At 43.6% G+C, this 23,912-nt stretch overlaps 1 protein-coding gene across 4 annotated transcripts; it reads right to left on the bottom strand.

The window, feature by feature from the left end:
* Positions 1-978: 978 nt before the first annotated feature.
* On the bottom strand, positions 979-22,889 carry LOC131314398 (potassium transporter 11-like). Of its 4 annotated transcripts, none has more exons than XM_058342992.1 (8): positions 21,993-22,889; positions 21,003-21,228; positions 17,967-18,212; positions 17,059-17,109; positions 16,645-16,905; positions 15,845-16,012; positions 14,947-15,201; positions 979-1,931 (listed from the first exon to the last, which is right to left on the bottom strand). In XM_058342992.1, the coding sequence occupies exons 1-8, from the start codon at positions 22,116-22,118 to the stop codon at positions 1,027-1,029; spliced, it is 2,238 nt and encodes a 745-aa protein (XP_058198975.1). In that variant the 5' UTR covers positions 22,119-22,889; the 3' UTR covers positions 979-1,026. The 4 variants fall into 4 exon arrangements, with proteins under 4 accessions (XP_058198975.1, XP_058198974.1, XP_058198976.1 ...); XM_058342991.1 differs by having other exon boundaries at positions 979-2,069; positions 21,993-22,888; XM_058342993.1 differs by lacking the exon at positions 14,947-15,201 and having other exon boundaries at positions 979-2,069.
* Between the last annotated feature and the right edge of the window lie 1,023 nt (positions 22,890-23,912).

The following is a 23,912-nucleotide window of genomic DNA, read 5'->3' as shown; positions in this document are numbered from 1 at the left end:
ACAGATATATCAGGAAACAAGTAGAAAATCTGAGCTGTGAATATGAGAGTCTGTGCCCAGTATTATGTTTGATGAACAACTCTAAGATACATCCCTAAACAAGACATATATCCCAATGTTCGCAATCACCAAAAGTTTAATGAACTTGTCTATCATAGAAGTTCTTTTTTTTTTTTTTTGGGTAATTTAGCTTGAAATAAAAAAGAGACTAACCGAATATACAGCCTACAAAGGGCATACCCAGAAGGAAAAGGATAAACAAAACAAAGATTGAGAAGATTTAAAAGGCCTACGCCAAGTGGCTACATAAGACTACAGAAATAAGAGAAACAAAGTGAAATGAAACCTACGCCGAAAGGCTACAAGTTACTAATAATTCCAGTTACACAGGTTTCAATCCCATCTAGTAGAGGGGGCAGAAACACATTACAAAAGGTTGAATAGTTACGGAATGGTGAACATTTTCAAATTGACGAGGGAGAGGCAAGTGAAGCCCCAACTGAGAGTAACAATAGCACCAAAACTTGTGAGAGTTCAGATGCCAAAACCTGCACTTCGAACCTTTGTTATTGACACTAGAAGTATCAATAGTCTGCTGAATTGCAACGGACAGCAACAACAGTACTAATCTCAACTAACTAATAGTTGGTAATAGCATACGTACTTGTGTGTGTAAAAGAGGTGTGTGTATATGAAAACTCTAAACACCCATGGATGGGTTCATATAGACAGACCATGTGGTGCTTATTCTCAAAAAAGACACGGCTTATGAGATAAAGAAAGAAACCACTCAAATGAATGTGGAAACTTGAAATTCCAACACTCATTACATGTGAATCCTCCTCTTCAAATCTGCATACTAAACCAAAGGTAAGTGTCCTCCTACCTTTCCCAATTCTAAAAGAGCCTCCTCTCTCTCTCTATATATATATATATGAAAAGAGCAGTAAAAAATCAAGAACACAGTTCACGCCCAAGTGATAAAAACATGACTATATTCTCACTGATCACATTCTCAAAGAATTTTCACACATAGAATATCTGCCCAACGTTCAAGAGGCTTTCATGAGGAACATTGAAGATGACACTATTTTCCCTGCAAATCTTCCTAAGAAATGCATAAATATAATCAACAGCTATTTTCTTACAGATTTTAGAATCCCTACTTGCTCTCACCACTGTGTTACCAAGTATGTGCACCACCCCAGCATCTCTACAGTTGGTCAAAAACTCCAACTCATTCACCTCTGTCTGATTGCTTGTCTGCCCTGATGACACCCCACTATGATTATTTCCGTGCAACGGTGATTTCACCTGCACAATTGAGTCCACAGACGAGATTGTAGGGTCAAAGTTGCAATAAGCTGAGTTGGGATTATCCCTCAGAAGAGAATCTTTTGACCTCTCTGTTTGTTGTCCATACAAGCTATACTCATCTGAATCAGAACACCCTTCCATCATCGACTCAAGCCGAACAAACATGAAAAGATTATCAAACAGCTTGTTCTCAAACTCATCATCCTTCTTGTGGTCTTTATAGCCGTATCTCGCGACACACCGAAACATGTGAAAATTTTTAGGTCCAATCCGTTTTACGAGGAATCTCTCCTCTTCTGGAACTGTATACACTGGAAGGTATTTCACGCACACGAACACAACAACAGAATGAATGGCGGGTAAGTTTGTAATGAAGTGAGAGAAAATGTGTGGGACCCCACTTGCCAGCTCAGTGTACACAAGGCCTATCCCAGGGACACGGACCAACCCTAAACTGGGTCCCAATCCAAGGATCCACGCCATCGAGACCTTACTATGCATCTCAAATTCGTAGCGCTTCAACGTACCATAATGCCAGAAGTACATGATGAGAAGAAAGGCTGCTGCGATCACGAGCGGGACCCACCCACCCTGATCAACCTTGAAAAGTACAGCTGAGAAGTAAGTGCATTCCACTATCAGAGATAAGCCGGTGAAGATAACGACGACAATCCAGTGGCAATGCCACACTAGTAACATAATTAGAGTCATGAGCAATGTGGTCGCCAGCATTACTATTACGACTGCAGTCCCTGCGGTGACATTGGAAATAACATTGTGCAAGTGCAATTTAGATTTGGAAAAGAAGACTAGTACGGCTATACACTTCATGAGGGAAACAAAAATACGTGGGAGCCAACGAATTTGAACGAGCTATTTGTTTTGGGTTAAGCTGATTTGACATCCTATGGATTGGCCTTCAGGGAATTCTAAGTTCTACAAACAACTAATTTACCGATCGATTCGTGGTTTTAAACTGCGGTGCAGTGCTAACAGCATTAACTTGTGTGGTATATGAAACCCAAGTGGTTGGCCAGGTTGTCAAGGCCTGAGACTTGGGGGTTTGCTCCCTCCTAAAGTCTCAGATTCGAAACCTCTCAAGTGCTATCATCTCCTTTGGCGCTAGTCAATTCAGAGCCTTTGCTCTGGCTTTTAAATGGAGCCCCCACTGGACGGTGAGATTCGTCCCCTAGAATTAATCGAGATGCGTATAAGCTGGCCCAGACACCTAGTCATCAAGATAAAAACTTGTATGATATATTGTGGGGCTCCATTTTGGGTGGTTCGTCCTCTCTGAATGGTGGTTTGGGGATAGCTTTTATCTCTTTTGCCCAGTCCTGCAAAACGAAGCACGACTAAAAGACCACACCGGAGGTTCTCCGGGATGGCCCTCCGGTGCGAGAGTCAGTTTTCTTGCAAGGAAGAATTTAGAGATTGGGAGCTAGGGTTTTGTTTTCGCGTACCTCTTCCAAGAAGGCATAATGGGATATTTATAGGAAACCCTTCGCTTGGTCTCCAAGATTGCACCAACGCTCGACACGCGTCGGCTGATGTCACTGTTGCATCACGTTTAGGGTTTTGCAACCGTTTTCATGATGAGCTGGCACCTTCACGTGCCACCATCATTGTTCTCATAACCGTTCGGATGACATCACGACCATCATCATAGCCATGAATGCTGTTCTGACGCGGATGAGCTGGACCGTCGGCCAAGCCATGCTCGGCACCGAGCATGTTGTGGGACCTTCGGCGGCTATCGAAACGATCGTATCCTCCTTCCCGAGCAGGTGTAGGGAATGGAGTATTAAAGAAGATGTAATTAGAGGAACCCTCGGCAAAAGGAACCCTCGGCCACGGTTACTAGATCACGCTCGGAATGGAACGAGCCATTCTGCTCGGTCTGCTACAATAGCCCCTCAACCCATGCCGAAGCTTTTCACTCGGTATGGGTTGATTCAAAACTTGGCCGAGCTTGAACCTTCGGCAGAAAAATCCGAGCCCCAGATTGGGTAACAGCTGTCGAGTATTCGAACGGGTGCGTCAGTTGAAAGGACATCTGGGCAGACGAGGGGACGGCTGGCATGGGCAAAGGCTTCAGTTGCCACGTGTCACGTAGAGGTTGGCGAGGGATTCGGCGGTGAAATGATGGGCGGGAAATTCGAAAAGGCCTGCTCTGCTTATAAATACCGGTGAAGGAGGAGAGAGAAAGTTCTTCTGCACTCTCTCTCTAGCGCTTGGACCTTCTCTCTCTTCATTTCCGTTCCAGAGCTCAGCTTGAATCTAAATCCTCAACTTCAAGCCCCAAATCAACTGAAATCTTTAGGTACGCCATTGATTCTTGTCGTTTTAGTCTTGCTCTCGCTTTTTATGCTTATTTTCTGGGTTTTTGGGATGATTTTTGAGTTTTTTGTACTGTATGAATAGTGGATTTCTGGGGAGAACGATGATGTTCATCCCTGAACTCATCCTGTTCTTCCAAGCCCCCATAGGACATCTGGGGCTCAGCCGAACGATTTATTTATTGGGGATAAATTACCGAACGTTCCCCAACCCTCTTATTTTGCCGAACGTAGGAGGGTCTTTGTAGGAGTACCGAGCCCACTATAGGTTAGAATATGACTCGTGAGCCGATAAGATGAACCGTACTTCCACACGATCTTCTTTGCCGACGCAGATTTCTCTAGCTTAATACCCCTTTGTTCTTTTCCTAGGTCTGGCTCACGAGGTCATCGACGTGTCATCAGACTCGGATTGCTCGGAAACCGAATCCGATCGTCAGTTCCTCAGCGAACTTATCGAGTGGCGTAGGTTGAGGAATAGCCGAGCGGTTGTATCTTCTTCAACAAGGATGTCGGCAACTTCTCCAGTGACAGACGACTCTAACGCCGAGCGCAACTACGAGTATGCTGCAGATGGATTTATTACAGAGCCGGAGATTAGTTTCTCTTCAGACACCCAATCTGAGACCGAGCCACTCGTGGGACAAGAGGCCAAATCTAGGCTCATGTCAGGAACCGAGGCTTCAACGTCGGCGCCAAGCGATGCTGACCTCTTTGACAAGGGACTGTTATGCCCTTATGCCCACTACTTTAGTGGCGATCCGGGAGAGTATGCAGCGTTCCGTAGGAAGTTCGACATTCCCGACGACGTTCTGATTCACAGAGTCAAAAGCACCGATATAAAGGACCACAGGGATCACCGTCCCGAGCACATAACCGTGCCCCTAATGGCCATCTGCGAGGCCGGGCTACGGTTCCCCCTTCACCCTTTCCTTAGGGAGATACTATGGAAGTTTAGCTTGGCTCCCCATCAATTGGCAATCAACAGTTACCGAATCATCATGTCGGTAATTGCCCTGATGGAGAGCCAAAATCTGGACTTCAAGCCGACGGACCTTTTCTTTACCTACACCATGTCTCGTCATGGCAAATCTGGTCGTCGGTATCTTTCAACCCGACCTAAAAAGATCCCCTTGATCGAAGGTCTATCCGACACGGATAAATGGGCCGATTTTTACCTCGAAGTGCATGGAAACTTTGAGTTCGGCGACGGTCTTCGTCGGTACGCCGTTCCGAAAGTTGCTGATACAAGAGGTAATCAGACCGAATCGTGCTTAAGTCGTTAATTACGCTTTAGTTTTGTCTTCTCTTCTTATGAGAGTATTTCTTGAATTGCTGTTTGTTTTTACAGAGCTCGGTCCTATATCGAAGGGACTGAATACAAATTCCCGAGAGAAAGCTTGCGACACGCTTCTCGCCCAAGCTTGCCGACACGCTCCAACCCTTCTCGACTACAAGCCTTCATACAAGGGCGTGCTAAGACGGAAGGAGAAGAGTAAAGAAGCCGAACCCGAACCAAAGAAGAAGAAAGCGGGTGCCTCGAAGACAACCGGAGCATCGAAAAAGGGGGGAGCTTCTTACATTGAAAACGTTCGGGAGAAGCGGCAGCAAGGTGTTCGGTTGCCGAAGATCGGATATACCGCCGAGGAGTGGCTTACTCCCTTCAGATCCGACGATTTAACTGACGCTGCTGCCGAAGATATGTCGAGAAGAAACATTCCAAGGCCAGTGATACCGACAAAGTCGGCAAACCCGGCTCGGAGCCGAGGCTCTTCGGACCAGCAGCCCCAACAGAAAGAGGAGACAGAAGACATCTGAGGATGTTCTTCTGTCGAACACTTCTCAGTCAGCTCCCTCGAGCGTTGCCCGAGCCTCTCCTCCCAAGGAGCAAAGGAATCTTCCCGAGCCTCACATCGATCTTACCGATCCTGCAACCGAGGCTGCAATCCGCCGGCAATTCAGCCCTTCCTACACAATGTCTGACGGAAGGGTCTTGCAGTTGAGTGCTTCCGTTAAGGAAGAACCAAATCTTGCAGTGACGCTCCTCAGGGGTCTAGCTCTCCCGAGAGACTACGATCAAGTGCCAACCGACCTGATCCCAGGGCTCGGGGAAATGTGCTCGCATCTTGTGCAGGTATTACTTGTGCTTACTTACTTTTTTTTTTGTATTTGTGATTTTTGCTTTGCACTTGCTTTGTGGTAATCTTTTACTCCATGTTCTGACAGGCTGGACAGGCTGCCCTGAAAGCATATGACAAGGCCACCAAAGTTACTGCCAAGCGTGAACGATACAGGTCTGACCGAGATTCCTACCGAACCAAATGGAGGATCTCAGATCAGCAGGCAAAAGATGCGGAAGCAGAGCTGGAGCGGCTGAAGAAGGAGCTGGCCGACGTTAAGGCCTCTGCCGAGGCTGATGCCGAAAAGATGAGAAGGGAAGAGAAGGAGAAGCTCAAGGCTGCTGACGCCAAAGGCTATGAGGCTGGAATTAACCGAGCCGCGCTGGAGTATACCCAGATTGCTCACAAGATGGTAAACGACGAGCTCGAAGCTCGTTTACCTGACTTCTTCAAGCTGGGGTATTCTGCCGGTGCCGACGCCATGGCCGGTGTTATGGCGATTCAACCTGAGTCGGGTTTTCTGAAGCAACTTCCCGAGCCGGCATTGCCAGATCTTGACCTTCCGTACACGGAGGAGGAGTGTCAGCCTCTTCCTCCTGAAGATGATGATAAAGAGATGACCGATGTGCCTGGCATCGATCAACAGGAGAAGGTTGCCGATGCCGAAAGCTATCCCGAGGCTCAAGATAAAGTTGCGGAAGATGCCCAAGTTTAGGATTCACTTTAAGTTTCATTTTGTTTTGTTTCTGAATATTTTTGAACTTTGCTTTTGGACTGGATGGCACCGAACATTTTGGGATTTTGCCATGCCAGATGTAATAGTTTAAAAGGGGGTCGGCATCGAACGTTTTACCAAGCCGAGCCCTCTTGGCAGGAGATTCTGAATTTCAAGTTCAAGTTTGTGTTTGAATGACTTAGAAAAAATTCCAACTTTGTTATTGCACTGAATATTTCTTCATGCCTTAGAAATATTTTCTGGTTTTGGCTGCCGAGGGTTAAACAACCTTGGTTTGTTTTGAAAGTTTTGATAGTTACTCATATGATAGCCCCTACTTTGGTTTAAGGCTCGGCTTAAAATGCCAGTCTTATGCCAAGGTAATAGGTAGAGTAATTGCTTGATGTGGCCATTTAGTTCAAGTCAAATTATGAACATAGCCGTACTGAGGATAAACTTTCAAGTTCATCTATTGCTTTCTGTTTGGACGTTAAGTTGTCCGAGTTGTTTATGATTTACTCGAAACAGCCCCAATGCTGGTATAAGGCTCGGCTCAAAATGCCAGCCTTGTACCAAGGCAATGTGTTAAGTAAATGTTCTAGGGGTGGACATTGCCGAACCAATTTGTTTAATCGAGTTGTGGCTGGAAATCAAATTGTCCGAGCCATAATCGTGTTTGTAGTAAAGAAATCCGAACGTAGCTGTAACTGTTTAGAATACCGAGCTTATACTGATTGAAATTTTGAATCATTGTAATCAAATATGAAGAACACTGATGCTTGAGAAGTAGGAGATACTTTTCATTAAAAAGATTGCCAAGACAAGTACAGCACTTTGGTAAGGGAAAAGTAATAGACTTGATAGGTGGTGTGATAGAGTGCGATCAACGAGAGTTCAAAGGTAGGCCTTCCTGAGATTCAGAGCATTCCAGGGATTTTCAATTTCCCTTCCTTCTTTGTCTTCTAACTTGTACGAGCCATTGCCGACCTCTTTAATCACCCTGTAGGGTCCTTCCCAATTTGGTTTGAATTTTGTCTTTTGATTGGCTCGGACAACCTTCCTCCAGACCCAGTCATCGGTTCTGAACCTCTTAAGCCTTACGCTTCGATTGTAGCCCCGAGCTACTTCTTGCTGATAGTTGGCTAACTTGAGCTGAGCATCGTCTCGCTTTTCTTCGGCTAAGATTAGCTCGGTTGCCACTGCATCATTGTTAGATTCTAGATCAAAAGTTTCGGTGCGCAGGGTCGGGAACTTTGATTCCAGTGGTATGACAGCCTCCATGCCGAAGGCCATTGCAAAGGGAGTTTGGCCGGTAGATCGTCTGGGAGTGGAGCGGTAGGCCCAAAGGACCCTGGGAAGTTCTTCGGCCCATTTTCCTCGTTTAGAGTCCAGCCGACGTTTGATGCCAGCGCAAACAGTCTTGTTAGTGGCTTCGGCCTGGCCGTTGCCCTGGGGGTAGGATGGGGTTGAATTGAAGAATCTAATTCCGAACTCAGCACAGAGTCCAGTTAATTCCTTACCGACGAATTGTGAGCCGTTATCCGATACAATAGCATAAGGCACGCCGAACCTTGTGACGATGTTCCTCCAAACGAATCGCCGAACGTCAGTTTCAGTTGTTGTGACTAACGGTTCGGCTTCCACCCATTTTGAGAAGTAATCCGTTGCAGTGATCAAGAACTTGAAGCCCCCAGGGGCAGTTGGAAGTTTGCCTACTATATCCAAGCCCCACTGAGCAAAGGGCCACGGACTAGTGATAGGTTTGAGAGACTGAGCGGGCTGCCTTGGTATGGGGGAGAAAAGTTGGCAAGGCTTACACTTTCTGACCACTTCTTCACAATCCTTTTTCATTCCTTTCCAAAAGTATCCCTGACTGAGAGCTCTTTGACATAGGGAACGGCCGCCAGAGTGACAACCGCAGCTGCCAGAGTGGAGCTCGGTTAAAATAATCGGGACCTCGGTTGGGTGAACAACCCGAAGATATGGCCCAGTGAAGCTTTTTCTGTAAAGTTGGCCGAGCTCAGAGATCCAGTAGTAGGCTGCTTTGCTGCGTACACGGTGGGCCTCCTTTTTGTCAGAGGGAAGAGTATCATCTTTGAGAAATGAGATGATTTCATCCATCCAACTTGGGCCGAGGGAAATGTTGTATACTTCTTCCGATACTTCAAAGCTCGGTTCGTGGATCTCACCGAGGCTGATATGTCGGTATTCAGATGCTTTGCTTGCCGAGGCTAAACTTGCAAGAGCATCGGCATGAGCGTTGTTCTCTCTGTTGATCTGTTCGATTTGGAATCCTTTGAACCCTCGGATTAGCTCTAGAGCGGTAGCTTGATACTTAATCATCCTTGGGTCCCGAGCTTCATAATCACCTGTTATTTGGTTGACGATTAGCTGAGAGTCGCAGAACACTTGTAGATCTTCAACTTGTAAACTTGCCGCGGCTCGGAGACCAGCAAGCAGAGCTTCATATTCGGCTTCGTTGTTTGTGGCTTGGAAGTTGATTGTGATAGCACTTTCATGAAGGACGCCACAAGGGTTTACAAGAACGACCCCTGCGCCCGAGCCGTTGCTGTTTGATGCCCCGTCGACGTGCAACTTCCAAACGTCTCCGCTAAATAAGTTCCAAACTTTCCGAGCCTCTTGTTGTTCCAGCATCCCGTAATGAGGCTTTACCAGTGTTTCCTCGTCCGGGCTTCCAGGGGTGAATTCAGCAATAAAGTCTGCCAATACTTGTGCCTTGATTGCAGTTCGAGGCTCAAAGTGGATATCAAAATTTGCTAATTCGACCGCCCATTGAGATACTCTGCTAGATAGATCAGCCTTCCTTAAGAGGTTCTTAAGTGGAAACTCCGTGAGAACTATGATGGGGTGCTCTTGAAAATAAGGGAGCAATTTCCGAGCTGCTGTGACCAATGCTAGAAGAAGCTTCTCCAGTGGCAGATATCTAGTCTGTGCCGGGAGCAAGGTTCGGCTAGAAAAGTAGATTGGTTGGTCCTCAAGGCCTTCTCTTCGGACAAGTGCCGAGCTCACAGCGTGTGGAGAGACAGCTAGATAGAGATGAAGAGTTTCGAAGGCTACTGGTTTGACAAGAAGAGGGGCCGAACTGAGATAAGATTTCAGCTCGGCAAGGGCTGCATCACAATCTTCCGTCCACTTGAAACTTCGTCGGCTTTGCTTCTTAAGCGTTTGAAAGAAGACATGGCATTTATCCGACGAGCGGCTGATAAACCTGTTGAGAGCCGCTGCCATCCCAGTGAGCTTCTGAATTTCCCGAGGAGTGGATGGTGGTTTTAATTGCTGAATAGCTAAGATCTGGTTCGGATCTGCCTCGATACCGCGCCGAGTAACCAAGTAGCCGAGGAACTTCCCTGAGCTAACTCCGAAGGCGCATTTGTCGGCGTTAAGCCGTAGCTTGTGCTTTTTCAAGATTGCAAAGACTTCGGCAAGATGAGAGAGGTGATTCTCAGCCTTGAGACTTTTCACCACCATATCGTCGATATAAGCTTCCATGATTTCTCCGATGAGAATTCCGAACAACAAGTATACCATTCTTTGGAATGTGGCACCAGCATTCTTAAGGCCGAACGGCATAACTAGGTAGCAGAAGAGGCCCCTGGGTGTGATGAATGCCGTCTTTTCCATGTCGTCGGGATCCATGGCTATCTGGTGGTAGCCTCGGTAAGCATCCAAGAAACTCAGCCGAGCATGACCCGCCGTTGCATCTACCAGTTGATCAATTTTTGGAAGGGGAAGGCAGTCTTTCGGACAAGCATCATTCAAGTTGGTGTAGTCCACGCAAACTCTCCATTTTCCATTCTTCTTTTTCACCACCACAGGGTTTGCGAGCCAAGTGGGGTATTGTACTTCTTTGATGGCGCCAGCCTCGAGGAGTTTGCCGACTTCCTCATTAACTGCGTCGGCGTGAATGCTGGCTGACCGCCGAGGCTTCTGAATTACAGGCTTTGCTGATTTTGAAACTTTGAGGGAGTGCTGGATAAGCTTTGGGTCAATGCCTGGCATTTCGTACGGTGTCCATGCAAAAACTTCGATGTTACTTTTTAGGAACTGCAAGGTTTCTTCACTCTCGGCTTGGGATAGACCAGAGCCGAGCATGAAATAACGTGATGCATCTTCGTTAAAAGGGAATTTGATAAGATCCTCAACTGATTTCTCTTCAGGAAGAGATCCGACGTCTTCAAGAACTGGTTTGTCAGGGACTTCAACCCAATGTACTCTTCTGGAGCATGATGACTTTCCAATGGCCGAGACGTAACACTGTCTGGCTTGTAACTGATCTCCAAATAGGTCTTCTTGTCTGCCGTTGGCGCCGATGTACCTGACCACCTGGTGGTAGGTTGAGGCGACGGCTTTTATTGAATGAAGCCAATTTCGGCCGAGGATCGCGTTGTATGGGCTCGGGGCGTCCACAACGACAAACTCCAAATTAGAAGCAACCGAGCCTGTAACAACAGGGAGGGTAATCCATCCAAGAGGCCAAACGGGAGTGCCACTGAATCCGATCAGAGGGACTTCAGCGGGGAGAAGGCACGATTCAGGAATTTTGAGTTCCTTAAAGAGAGACAGGTACATTACTTCTGCCGAGCTTCCTTGATCAATCAACACCCTTTTGACAGAGTGAGTTGAGATTTGGATTGTGACCACCAGAGCGTCGCTATGGGGTGTTTGGACACGTTGTAAATCTTGCTCGGTGAAGGTGATTGACCAAGGACGCTCAAGCATTTTGACTCTTTTTGGAGCACGATAGATGGAAAAAATTTGGGTAACTTTCTCAGCTTTGACAAGCTCTTGCCGAAGCTGTCTTGCTGCCTCCTTTGTTGTTGATCCATGAATAACATTGATTACTCCGACTGGACGCGGAATAAGGTTTTGTCCGACAGCGTTCGGCTGTCTTCTCGGCGTCTTTGTCCAATCGATATGATCATCAAGAAGTCCTTGTGCCGCCAGATTTTCCAAAAGTGCCTTATAGGGAGCGCAAGCAGTGGTGTAATGCCCGAGCTCATTATGGTACGAGCATCTCTTCCGATTGTTATTGTTTCCTTTTTCGGTGTTCAATTTGGGAGGGTTCGGCCAGACAAAGAACGGTTCCCTCTCTATCGTACGGAGGAGGAAATAAATTGGCTCTTTGAAAACTGTGGTTTCAGCCACATAGTCATGAGCTTTCGGCCCCTTTTTGTCTGCCACCTTGACTGTGTTGACCTGCTTCTTCGGCTGGGCAGCGACCACAAGCTTCGGTGGTGCGATTTGGGGCGTGGGGACATGAAGGCTTTGAGGTATAATTGAGTTTTGTCCTCCTTGAAGTTCTCGCTCGGCAAGGAACTCTTCGTAGGAACAGAACTGCTCTACCGTCCTCATTAGCTCATTCATTCCATGAGGCGCCCTTATTGCCAGCTCATCCAAGATCTTGCTTCCAGTTTCCAAACCATTCTTAAAATTCCTTGCCGCCCAGTATTGATCAACACCGGGTATCTCGTTAAATAGCTGCCAGTAACGTTCGGCATACTTCCGAAGCGTCTCGCCGGGCCTCTTTCTCATCTGGGCTAAGGCATCTTCTTCCTTAGCTTGCTTGTTGCTAGTGATGAACCGATAGTTAAAAGCTCTTTCAAGCTCTTTGAAACTATGGATCGATCCAGCCTCCAATTGGTTGAACCAAAGCAAGCCGAGGCGCCCAAGACTTGAGGGGAATGCTTTGCACATGATGGCATCATCGTCGGTGACGCATGAGATGGTGCTTCTGTAGCTGATGAGATGGGTGTATGCCTCGGTCGTGCTGGGATCGAACTTCTGGAATTTTGGAAGATGTAGACCTAGCTTCGGCAAGGTGGCTTGGATCTTTGCCGAGAAAGGTGATTCTGTCAGCTTTTTCAATTGGTACTCGTGGGTTGGCCGAGGGGGAAGACCTTCCCGAGCGTTTCGAGACTTCTTTGATGCTCGGCATTCCCGTTCTCTTTGTTTTCCTTCGTTCTCATCCTGCCGACGTTGGAATCCCCTCTCCCTCTTTTCTATGGGGACCTTTCCGTAGTCTTCTTCTGGAAGATTTTCGGTATGGTAAACTCTTCGTCGGCTAGGGCGATCGTCTTGCCGAACGACGACACTTACACTTCTTTCACGGTTTAGCCTCCGAGCGCTGACTGAATTTGTTGCTCGTCCTTCATAGGCCTTTTCCCGAGGGACTTCATCGTGTTCGATCCGATGGCTTTGGGGACCTTTCCCGTTTCTTCTCGGCGTTCGGCTTCTTTGCCGTTCGGATTTGTATGGGATGAGAGCCTGATCGTTGTCTTGGAATTCCACGGTATCGTAGCTTTGGGAGCCGTGGGAGTATTCGTCTCCAGCCGATGAACTGGAGAAGACAGTATGCGGGCTCTCCTCTCGTCGTCCTTCTCTGCCTGTATGTCCCGCACCATTGCCGAGACGTTTATGAACTGGTGAGAGCTGCTGCCTAAGGCGAGCGCTGTCCCCAGTTCGATGGTCTGTCAATGGTGGGTCCAGGCGGTCGTGGACTCAGATTCTTTTTGGCCGTGCATCAATACCCAAAGGTGGAGGGGGCGGCAAATTTCCTCTCCGGCGCCGATCCTGAGATCCAGAGTGGGAGACCGTTGGAAATTCTTTGGCCTTAATTCTTTCGATCTCCAGTCGTAGGACGGCTACATCAGCGTTGGTCTGTTCTTGTTGCTGCTCTAGCAGTTGAACGTATGCTAGAGCATCTTCGCTCAGACCGACTGGACGTTGGATGGAAGAGCTTACGCCTGGAGGAGTAAATCCAGGAGGGTGAGATGGGGAGGCAGCGTTGATACCGGTCTCAGAGGTGATGTGCAAAGAGGAGCTGAGGGGTTGAAAAAGAGGAGGTGGTGGTGCTGCTCCGCCTATTTTTCTTTGGAGGAGACTAGTGGAGGTCTCGAGGGGGTGAGGTTTTTAGGTACGAACGAGGCGGTCGAGGTGGAGGAGCCGCCGTGGATCTGAAAATCAAGATTCACGTCGGGTTCACCAAATTGTGGGGCTCCATTTTGGGTGGTTCGTCCTCTCTGAATGGTGGTTTGGGGATAGCTTTTATCTCTTTTGCCCAGTCCTGCAAAACGAAGCACGACTAAAAGACCACACCGGAGGTTCTCCGGGATGGCCCTCCGGTGCGAGAGTCAGTTTTCTTGCAAGGAAGAATTTAGAGATTGGGAGCTAGGGTTTTGTTTTCGCGTACCTCTTCCAAGAAGGCATAATGGGATATTTATAGGAAACCCTTCGCTTGGTCTCCAAGATTGCACCAACGCTCGACACGCGTCGGCTGATGTCACTGTTGCATCACGTTTAGGGTTTTGCAACCGTTTTCATGATGAGCTGGCACCTTCACGTGCCACCATCATTGTTCTCATAACCGTTCGGATGACATCACGACCATCATCATAGCCATGAATGCTGTTCTGACGCGGATGAGCTGGACCGTCGGCCAAGCCATGCTCGGCACCGAGCATGTTGTGGGACCTTCGGCGGCTATCGAAACGATCGTATCCTCCTTCCCGAGCAGGTGTAGGGAATGGAGTATTAAAGAAGATGTAATTAGAGGAACCCTCGGCAAAAGGAACCCTCGGCCACGGTTACTAGATCACGCTCGGAATGGAACGAGCCATTCTGCTCGGTCTGCTACATATATGTTGTTACATAACCCCACAATTCCTACCACCAAGTTTACTTCTAACTCAACGGAACAAAAATTCTTCAAATTCTTAACTTATTACTAACTTTTTAACCATATTCCTAATTTAAGCACATTAAATTGAACATAAATACAAATGTCTTCAGAAGAACATCATTCGGTAAATGATGCAGACATATTTGTAAGTACTCATATGAGAAAATATCAGACTTGTGTTCATCAGTTATGTTTTCTAGAGGCATAGATTTCCGTAGGAACTAGAAGTATCAAATATATGTGGGGGAGTTCTTTGAATTATGACCATAACATATTTTCTTATGAGGGTTGAAAGCTGCTTCATCTTGTTAGCTCATCAATTTTTCAGCCATAGACGAGATTAACATAACAATACTTTCCCAATTCAAATGGATTGCTATAGAAATCTCCCCCATCCAATTATGCTTCCTATTGCAAGGTTCCCTTACAGCATAATGGAACAGGTGGAGAATCTAGAAGCGGTATTAAAGAGTCCAAGCCCATATCTAATGAGCTTGCTTCCACAATAATGTGTGTTACTTCTGTGAGCAGTTTAGATTTGGGCTTCAACTCTTTAGAAGTGGCTTTGCCTGATTTTCTTAGTTTTAAGCTGCGCATTTATGAGGTTTGTCTTTGGAAATGCTAATCTCCCTTAAAAAAATATTTGCAGATGACAACTTTAATTCGCAGAGAACCACAATTTGCTTAAATATGGCATATGAACTGCAAGAAGAATGACAGCATCACATTCCAACTCTTAACTATGGATAAACTAACCATATGCGTTGCCAATTTGGCTTTGATTTTTAAATCCCGCAGTCACAGCAATGCAAAGAATCATAAGGATCCAATTAATATCTGGTATGTATATCTGCCCGAGGAATTTCTTTGATGTGTGCACAACCTTGACTCTAGGGAAACATCCAAGTGCCAGGGCCTGCTTGATTATTGAAAAGGTAGCAGATATAGTGGCTTGACTTGCAACAATAGCAGCTAAAGTTGCAACGAGAAAAACCGGCCAGTAAATCCTATCTGCCAAGTAAGAAAGTATAAAGTTGGCACTTGGCAGCATAGCAATAAAATGGAGAAATGTTTTTTCATTTTTTCGGTCTTACATTATTTTTATTCAGAGAAGAGGGAAGGGTGTTGGTTATACAACTCTGCAAACACGATAAACTTTTCTAACATTCTAAGCATCTTCTTCATTCTAAGATTGTGGGCCTGAGGGCTTTATGTGTACTTTTAGTACCCTTAAGAAAATTTTATAGTGCTATTGCCTAGATTACCCTTAGACCCACACCCTTTTTTTTCAGAGTGCAATTTAATCATCCTTTATACCCTAAATAACTACTTCATCTGAATACATCAAACTTAAGCAGGTTTAATACTTTCATATGCATTTCAAAATTTATATATCTGTTAAGCACACAGCAGGATCCCAAACAAGTATTTTTTTTTTTGGGGCAAATTGGCTTGAGATCACAAATAAGTTTCCAACCCATTTGGCTATCCTGCTTTCTGTTGTAGTCTCTCAGTTTTTTCGAGGTACACCCAAAGTCTGTCCTACATCAGTAGTGCTTCTGACTTCAATTTTTGAAGCAGTTTTACTTCTCTTATGGACAGAGGCCAAGAAAATGAAATAAAACAGGAAAAATAAAATGATGTCACAACAAACCTGGAATAGAATGATAGAATGCATCAATGACATGATCCTTGTGTTTGACAAGGTAGGCAGCTTGCCCACAGTAGGCTAAAAGCAGACATGGAAACACAACTACTGTGAAAGCAAGCTGTATAGCAGAAACTGGAAAATGGGCTAGGTCAGCAAAAAGAGCCTCTGTCCCTGCAATGTTTAACAGAATACGTCAGATTACAAGCCATTGATTTTACAAGTGATTCACTAAAACTCCCTTTGTCTCGGCGTGAAAACATATTTGACAAAAATATTTTCCTAGTTTTCTATATTTGGTTGCACATAACGTGGGGAAAATATTGTACACAAAAAATATTTTGCAATAAGTCAACGTAAAATGAGTCCCTTTCTAACCTAGGTAAGTAATTTTATGTACGACTTCAACTCGTCATCATCATTAAAGAACAGCCATGGGCTTTTGCAATGTTGGCACAGTATCGATGATGGCTGAGATAGCTTGACATTGAAGAAGAATTCATTGTGTGCACAATGGGCGAGAAAGGGAGCCCAAAAAAAAAAAAGCATAAAGAGGATTCCTATTTGGTAAGAACGATTTGAGGTACTTTTCATGTTCTCTTTTTAATAAGACATTTTCCCAACACCTAACCAAGCACCAAAATGTGAAAAGATGGAAGACCTCTTTAATGAAAGATGTTTTACACAAGAATATAATCCAAACTCCAAATTCAAGCACTTTTACATCAAAACAGACAGAGCCCAATCATGAATGGGTTCTGAGAGAAAATGGATCACAGATTCCTAAGACAAAAAAGGAAGTTCACCTGTGATACTAAGCATGATCCCTCCGAGGGAGGTCCAAGCATCTCTTCCTCCCCTTCTGAAATAATGAACTATATACACGGGTGAAAAAGCTCTCAGAACACTGCTATCATATTTCCGAATGTTGAATATGCCAATACCTCCAATTAAAATAAACCAAAGTAGCACAATTGGAGCAAAAAGCCACCCTACTTTATCTGTACCATAGTGTTGCAGGCTAAACAAGAATATCAAAATGACAACAGCGACCAGCACAACTATATCTGCACCACAAACCATAAATATCATTTGAGTCCAATCTATATCATTTAAGAGAAGAAACAATACAAAAACGAAACTGAAATGAAGTGTTATAAAACAAATGAAAGAGGCTTCAATAATAGAGAAGCAAATACAACATTTAGGTAAGGAAGTACCGTTACTCATCTTGGGGTGGTCTACCTTGATTCCTCCAGAAGCTGACAGAACTGTTAAAGATACCTTGGTTAAGAATCTTATGAAGGAAAAATGCATCCTAAAAAAAAACATATTCAACAGAAGACTGATACCGTCTATAAGAGCGGAGAAGAAATATATGTTGTCTTCCATCGGATATACGAGCTTTAGCAATGGAAGACAATGTATATACTCTCTCCGTCCCACTTGTATGTCCATCTTTCCATTTTCGGGTGTCCCATAATACTTGGACACTTTGAAAAGTCAAAGCATAAAACTTGTAGCTTTCCAAATCTATCACTTGAAAATGGTCTGAAATAATTTCATTATTGATGGATCAAGCAGCAATGTTGTAAATTTATACCTTTTATTGAATTTGAATCATATTCCATCAATCAAAATGAAATCTCAAAATGGACAAAGTTGGCCGGGAGTAAAACAGGAGTGGATGGCTTGTAAAGGTAATTCATCAGAAGAAGGTCCACACTAAAGGTCAAAGAGTGGATAATCAACAGCATAAGTGAAAACCATGTAAAAAAATATCTCCTTCCTTCAAACTACAATACTTGTGAATTGGAAAGATGGAGCACCAAGTCATTTTGCACATTCTTATCTTGTGGATGATTGTAGCGGAGCCCCTCCTAGCAGCTCATAAAGCTGGGGTTTTGACTATGAGAGCTTGAGCTCCCAGTTGTTGTTTGTTTTGTCTTGTACTTCTTGTGTATGAAAAAAATTGTCAAACAATCATGGTTTCATCAGCTGTATGTTCCAATCCGTGCAAACTTGTTACAGACCACGTAGGTTTGCTTACATACAATGCTTCAAATGGCTCAAGCATGAAGAAAGTTGTGCTTCACACAAACAATATGACAGAAAAAAGAAGTTATACCTGATATTGCTGGAGTGAGAATTCCATCCCCAATAACCATGCAAGTGCCAACAAGGACAAGCACAAGAAGAGCGTGCTTTCTTGAAGCATATTTCTCCAACCATCTCTTGGTTTTTGCAGCATATGAATGCTCATGGAATGTGTTGCGACTATATGTTGTCAGCTCCTCATCAGTCCGGTGTTGATTAGGAATCGTATTGATTTTTGCATGTCGACATAGTAGTGAATAAAGAGCGAAAGTTCCACCTGCACGATGAAAGACAAAAGTTTACTAGTAAAAGAGAATGGAATATACAGCATACAGAAAGCAACGCAAATGAAAAACATTTCATATACCATAAACAATGTTCTAAAAGGCGGCCTAGGCGCTAGACGGCAGGTGCTCAAGGAGACTAGGTGGAGCTAGGCGGATAAGGGCCTTAGTGTTGTTGTAAAGCAATATAAGGGCCTTTCGTGTAATTTTACCAAAGTATATACGATTTCCAGTCATCATCTTTTGCCCTAACCCAGTTGCAACAAGCCCAGACATCGACAAGGAGAAAGCGATCTCATTGCAGACTCACCGATCACGTCACCCATCGTCGCCGATCACGTCTCTGTGTGTGTGACTGCCGAGTGGCAAGTCATAGATGAAATAATCTCCTGATTGTCTTGAAGAAATTTAAAAAATTAAGGGAATTGATTTCTACACTCCTTTTTTTGATATTCACACTCCCTTTTTTGTCTTTTAGCAAAAAAAATACACACTTTTTCAACAATAAAATCCAAAAAAGAGTGTGTGGTTATCAAAAAAAGGAGTGTAAAAATCAATTCCCAAAATTTAAAAAAAAAAAAAAAAAAAACCGAAATTGCTAGGCAGCGCTAGGCGGAGGGTCGCCGCCCGACTAGCGCCTTTTAGAACACTGACCATAATTGTATCTATTGCCCGTACATGAACCCATGCATTACAACATATTCAGCTCAGTTGCACGTATATGCTGATTAATTCAGTGTTTTACACAGAGAACAAAGCAATGGAAAAACAATAATCTTTTGAGCCACATTAGTCTACATAAGAAAAAGGAAATGGCTTCTCGCCTCAGCAGTTTACCGAGAACTGCACTGGGTGCAGTCGGGTCTTTTCTGGCCACTTGCTGGACCTATTTCAATAATCGGCTCCACCAATAATGTAGATCTCATCGAAACGCAAAAATGCAGTTTAAAATTAAATTAATCACATACTCATATGCAGTTAGATAAGATCTACAACATGAATGGAACCACTTATTGAATTAGGTCTGGCAAGTGGCCGGAAAAAACAAAACTGCATCCCGTGCAGTTTCTCGGCAAACTGCCGAGAAGCCATGTCCAAAGAAAAAAACACTATTGTTGCATACACAAGCACTTCATATCAACTTCAATTTATCGTGACAAGCAATTTTTATATATATATATATATATATATATATATATATATATATATATATATATATATATATATATATATATATCGGGATGGTTCAAAGGACACCCCAAAAAACACCCCAAATCTCAATCTCATAGTTCCCGATCAAATTTTTATGATCCGAACCGTTCAATGTGTGCAGAATGTGATTTTAAGGGTGCCCGCAAGAACTTAGCAAAAAATATGACACGGAAAGACTTGATTTGAGCAGTTTTTATTTAAACCGTTCAATAAAAAACTGTTTGAAACTGTTTGGATCAAGCCCTTCCCGGTAATTTTTTTTGCTGATTTCTAGAGGGTACCCTTAAAATCACGTTCTGATCACATTGAGCGGCTCGGATCATCAAAATTTGATCGGGAGCTATGAGGTGTTTTTTTAGATGTTTTTTTAGGTGTCCCCGGAACCGCTCCGTATATATATATATATATATATATATATATATATATATATATATACACACACACACACACACATATGTATATATACAGAAATCTTCAGGTAAGGACCTTAAAATGAGGACCTTATATGCGGACCTCCCATTTCTCGCCTTTCCCGATCGGATTTCGATGATCCGAGCCGCTCAAGGTGTTCAAAACGTGATTTTAAGGGAACCCGTGAGAAATCGGCAAAAAAATGACCGGGAAGGGCTTGATTTGAGTAGTTGTTATTTGAACCGTTAGATAAAAAACAAACAAAAACTGCTCGGATGAAACCCTTCCCGGTCTTTTTTTTTGCTGATTTCTCGCGGGTACCCTTAAAATCACGTTCTGAACACATTGAGCGGCTCGGATCATCGAAATTCGATCGGGAAAGGGAGGTCCGCATTTTATTAAAATAAGGTAGTTCTTATAAGAATGAGACTCATATATATATATATATATATATATATATATATATATATATATATATATATAAAGGCATGACCATCACTAATAGTCTAGATGGAACAAATAATCTGTTAAATTGCTTTAGACTCATATCTTCTCACTCCAAAAACTGCACCCTGCTTTAGAGACAGCACTATTCAATATCCATAGACTACAAGACACCTTCAGGCTACCACAACAAGAATGCTGGCAAGCAAGCTATAAACATTTTTGCAAACTACTTGTACAGAATCAGTCCTCCTCCTTTTCCTGTGCGGTTGTGTGCTTTTTCACCCTGTCGCACAAATACATAATTATTAACTTTTGCAAAGCATCAGTCATCTCTCCTTTTCTTGTGTGTGTGTGTGTTTTTTCTTCACCCTATGTTTTTGTCGGATTTTCATCTTCAAAACCCATCACTCTGCGGATCATAGCTTAGTCACTCTGCTAATCATAGCCAAGTCAAATAGACCACAATATGCAACAAGTCATAGAGCTAATCACCTAGCAGATACATAGGTATCACACTATTACCCTGATCCAGCATAACGTTGTAAATGAAATCTGAGCACGTATGACTGCTATTGGGTTCTATTTTGTTACGCTGCTCAAAATCCCCATTCAAACACAGTTACACTATCATGCTTAGAATACACACTATCAGTTCTATGGCTCCACAAAAGCAGACTTCAATGAAGTATGGTAACAACATGGGATCAACTTACCTTGACCATTGTCATTCGCCTTGCACACTATGAAAACGTACTTCAGTAGTGGTATAAGAGTAAGGGAGTAAATGATCAATGAAAGAGCCCCAATGACATCCTCCGGATCTCTAACTCCATGAGGGAAAGTATTGTAGAACACATACAAGGGAGATGTACCTAGGTCCCCATAGACCACTCCAAGACTCTGAAATGCAAGTCGCAGAAGCAGTAATGCGGAGAACTTCTGCAGGATTCATAAGGAAATTCCAAAACAAAACCATGAAAGTCAGCTCCAAATCTCGAATAATCCTTTCATCTGCTATCTGGGATCTGTTTCTAGGAAATTCACACTATTATCGAGTTTGCGAAACAAATTACATCAGTTAATTGATGACATTTGAAGCAAAACTTTCCCTAATTTGAACAATGTTGCTGGAAAAAAGGCAGTTATATAAACACATACCCAAACATATCTATGGCTATTGACATAATCATTAAATGCGGTAGCTTCCATATGACACCAATTTTCCATATCAACAACAGGGGTGCAACATAAAACGAGAAACATTAATGATTTCATCTTAATAGATTTAAATCAGAAGATTCAGAAGAACTCAAAACTTATCAATAGTGGAGGAAAATCTTAACGTAAAAAGACCTTTTAATTACACCTTATGTCATGCAATTCATTTCCCATAGAGCCGAACAACACTTTCAAAACATTAGTGATGCAACAAAAATCAAAAGAAAGAAAAATAATAAGTGCTGCAAACAGCCAAACAGAGTTGAAGAAATCTGGGTCTTCTCAGTTTGATGTTCAAGCTTGATATACAACCGATTGGCCTTCAGAACACTTCACCATGCTACTAAACTAATACATCAACATCAGTAACTCATTATCTAGTACCTCAAAAAGTAGAACTGATTCACATTTTTCTGGCACATCTCTTTCAAGGCAAAAAGTAAGAAAGAGTAAAGTCAACCAAAGAGAGGGGATGGGCATCTTACTTTTTCTCTATACATATTTCTGAGTCTCCCAGCCTCTTCATCCATGGGCTGGTCAAGCTTCTGCTCCAAAACCCACATGCTCCCTTTGTTTTCAGTCTCATCTTCAATTTCCAATCCGCTGGCCATGCAAATTCAACAACTGATTCCAACACCCCAAATCCTTCACAAATACTTAACAATAACGAAACAAATCGAAATCCGATTCTCCAAATTGATATTACTCAAATCAAAAGAATAATTTCGTCCGCCAGAGGAATTGAATGCTGAAAAGATTTTTACCCACAAAACATATGACCCAACATAAACACCAGAGAGGCGAGAAAAGTATTTGGATGATCGAACACAGGTCAACAACGCATCATATAGGGAAGGGCAAAACCCCAGATGAAATTATTACGATAATTTCACACACTGTGGCCGAAATTCGGAGGTGGGGTCAGCTGAGTCAGCTCAATTGGTCAATCAATCTTTTCAGCCGAACACAAAAGTAACAACCCCCAGACCCAGCTGAAAATTACACCGACCTATGATGCAAAACTGCAAAAGGAAGCAGGTTGAAATTGAAGAAGCCAAGCGAAACCCACAAACCAAGAAACCAATTCAATTGATTTAAGGGCGTGGAGAGAGTAAGTTCTGACTCGCTGTTTTTTTTAATATTATTATTATTACAGCAGAACAGGTTTCATCAGAAAAAGAGTTCTGCTAATCATTAACGGACAAAATTCTCCCCTGCCCTTCGCTCGCTCTCTCTACGACATTGTGGAGAGAGAAAGAGACTGATCTCGGTCTCTCTCTCTTTCACCATCATTCTCTGCCATTGTAGAGCGAGAAAGAGGCAGAGAGAGAGGTCGACGTCTTTGTAGTTCCACGCGATAGTTTATGAGGTACAATTGGCAGATCTTGAAGCACAAAAACATTTTGAAGTAGTGATAAATGGTCCCATATTACTACTAATTATATAGAAATGGTCTCATTGTTAAAGGAAATGATTTTGTCACTTTCTTTTTTGTTAACGTTATTTTTCTGTCAATGTATATTTTTACATCTATTCAAAAAAATATATATATTTTTATACCAAAAATATACTTATAAGAGAGTGGCGTTAAAAAAAAATTAATGACAAAATCAACGACCTTGTTAAATTTTGTGATGTAAATTAGTTTATTTTGATTAAAGCTAGGGAAGGTTTATTTGTGGCGGGGGACTATCTTATTGGTATGGATTTTTGTCAGGAGTGGGTCCCAACAATTGCATGATTGTCATATCTGGAGTAGACTACACCTACCACTACCAAATACATAAATTTTTTTTTTTTTAAATGACAAACAAAAAGACTTGATAACAAGGAAAAATCCTAGAGTGCCGTTTTGAGGGGGAGGCTGCCGCCTCTACCTCGCCTCTCTCCTCTCTCACCGTCTAATCCTCCAAAATCCCTAATTTGGGGCGACTGTACTTGTTGAACGGCGAAAACTCCTCCTCGTCGAAGCGTTTCGGCATATGGTGGTTTCCTCAGCCAGTTTTCTCGTTCGACGTCTTCAAATTTGATGCTTTTGGACCTGTGGCGAGGTCATAAGTTGTGAGGTTGGGTGAAGGGTTTTTTCCATTTGTTCTTCTTTCTCTATTGGTCCAGCTGGCTTCCTAAGTTTGGGGCTGCCATCGGTCTGGGTTTCCCTCAATTCCGATTTTATTTCTGGTCTGGGTTTCCCCTAGATTCGACGGGTTGCGATGGTGGGTTCTGTGGGCACACGCCCCAAAAATCGATGGGTGCGCCCCTTTTCGAAAGAGCAAGACAAAACGCTCAGTTCAGAGTCACCACTTGGGTTTGAAGGTTCACCATCCAAGGAACCGAACTTGAAACGTAACGCGACGTGTTTGATTTGAAAAAAAGCTTGTTTCTAGTCCTTCGTCACTAGAATATCT

The sequence above is a fragment of the Rhododendron vialii genome, chromosome 13a (assembly GCF_030253575.1).
Source record: "Rhododendron vialii isolate Sample 1 chromosome 13a, ASM3025357v1".
Taxonomy (NCBI): domain Eukaryota; kingdom Viridiplantae; phylum Streptophyta; class Magnoliopsida; order Ericales; family Ericaceae; genus Rhododendron; species Rhododendron vialii.
The sequence above is the reverse complement of the archived record's forward strand: the minus strand, read 5'-3'. Positions and strand labels throughout refer to the sequence as shown.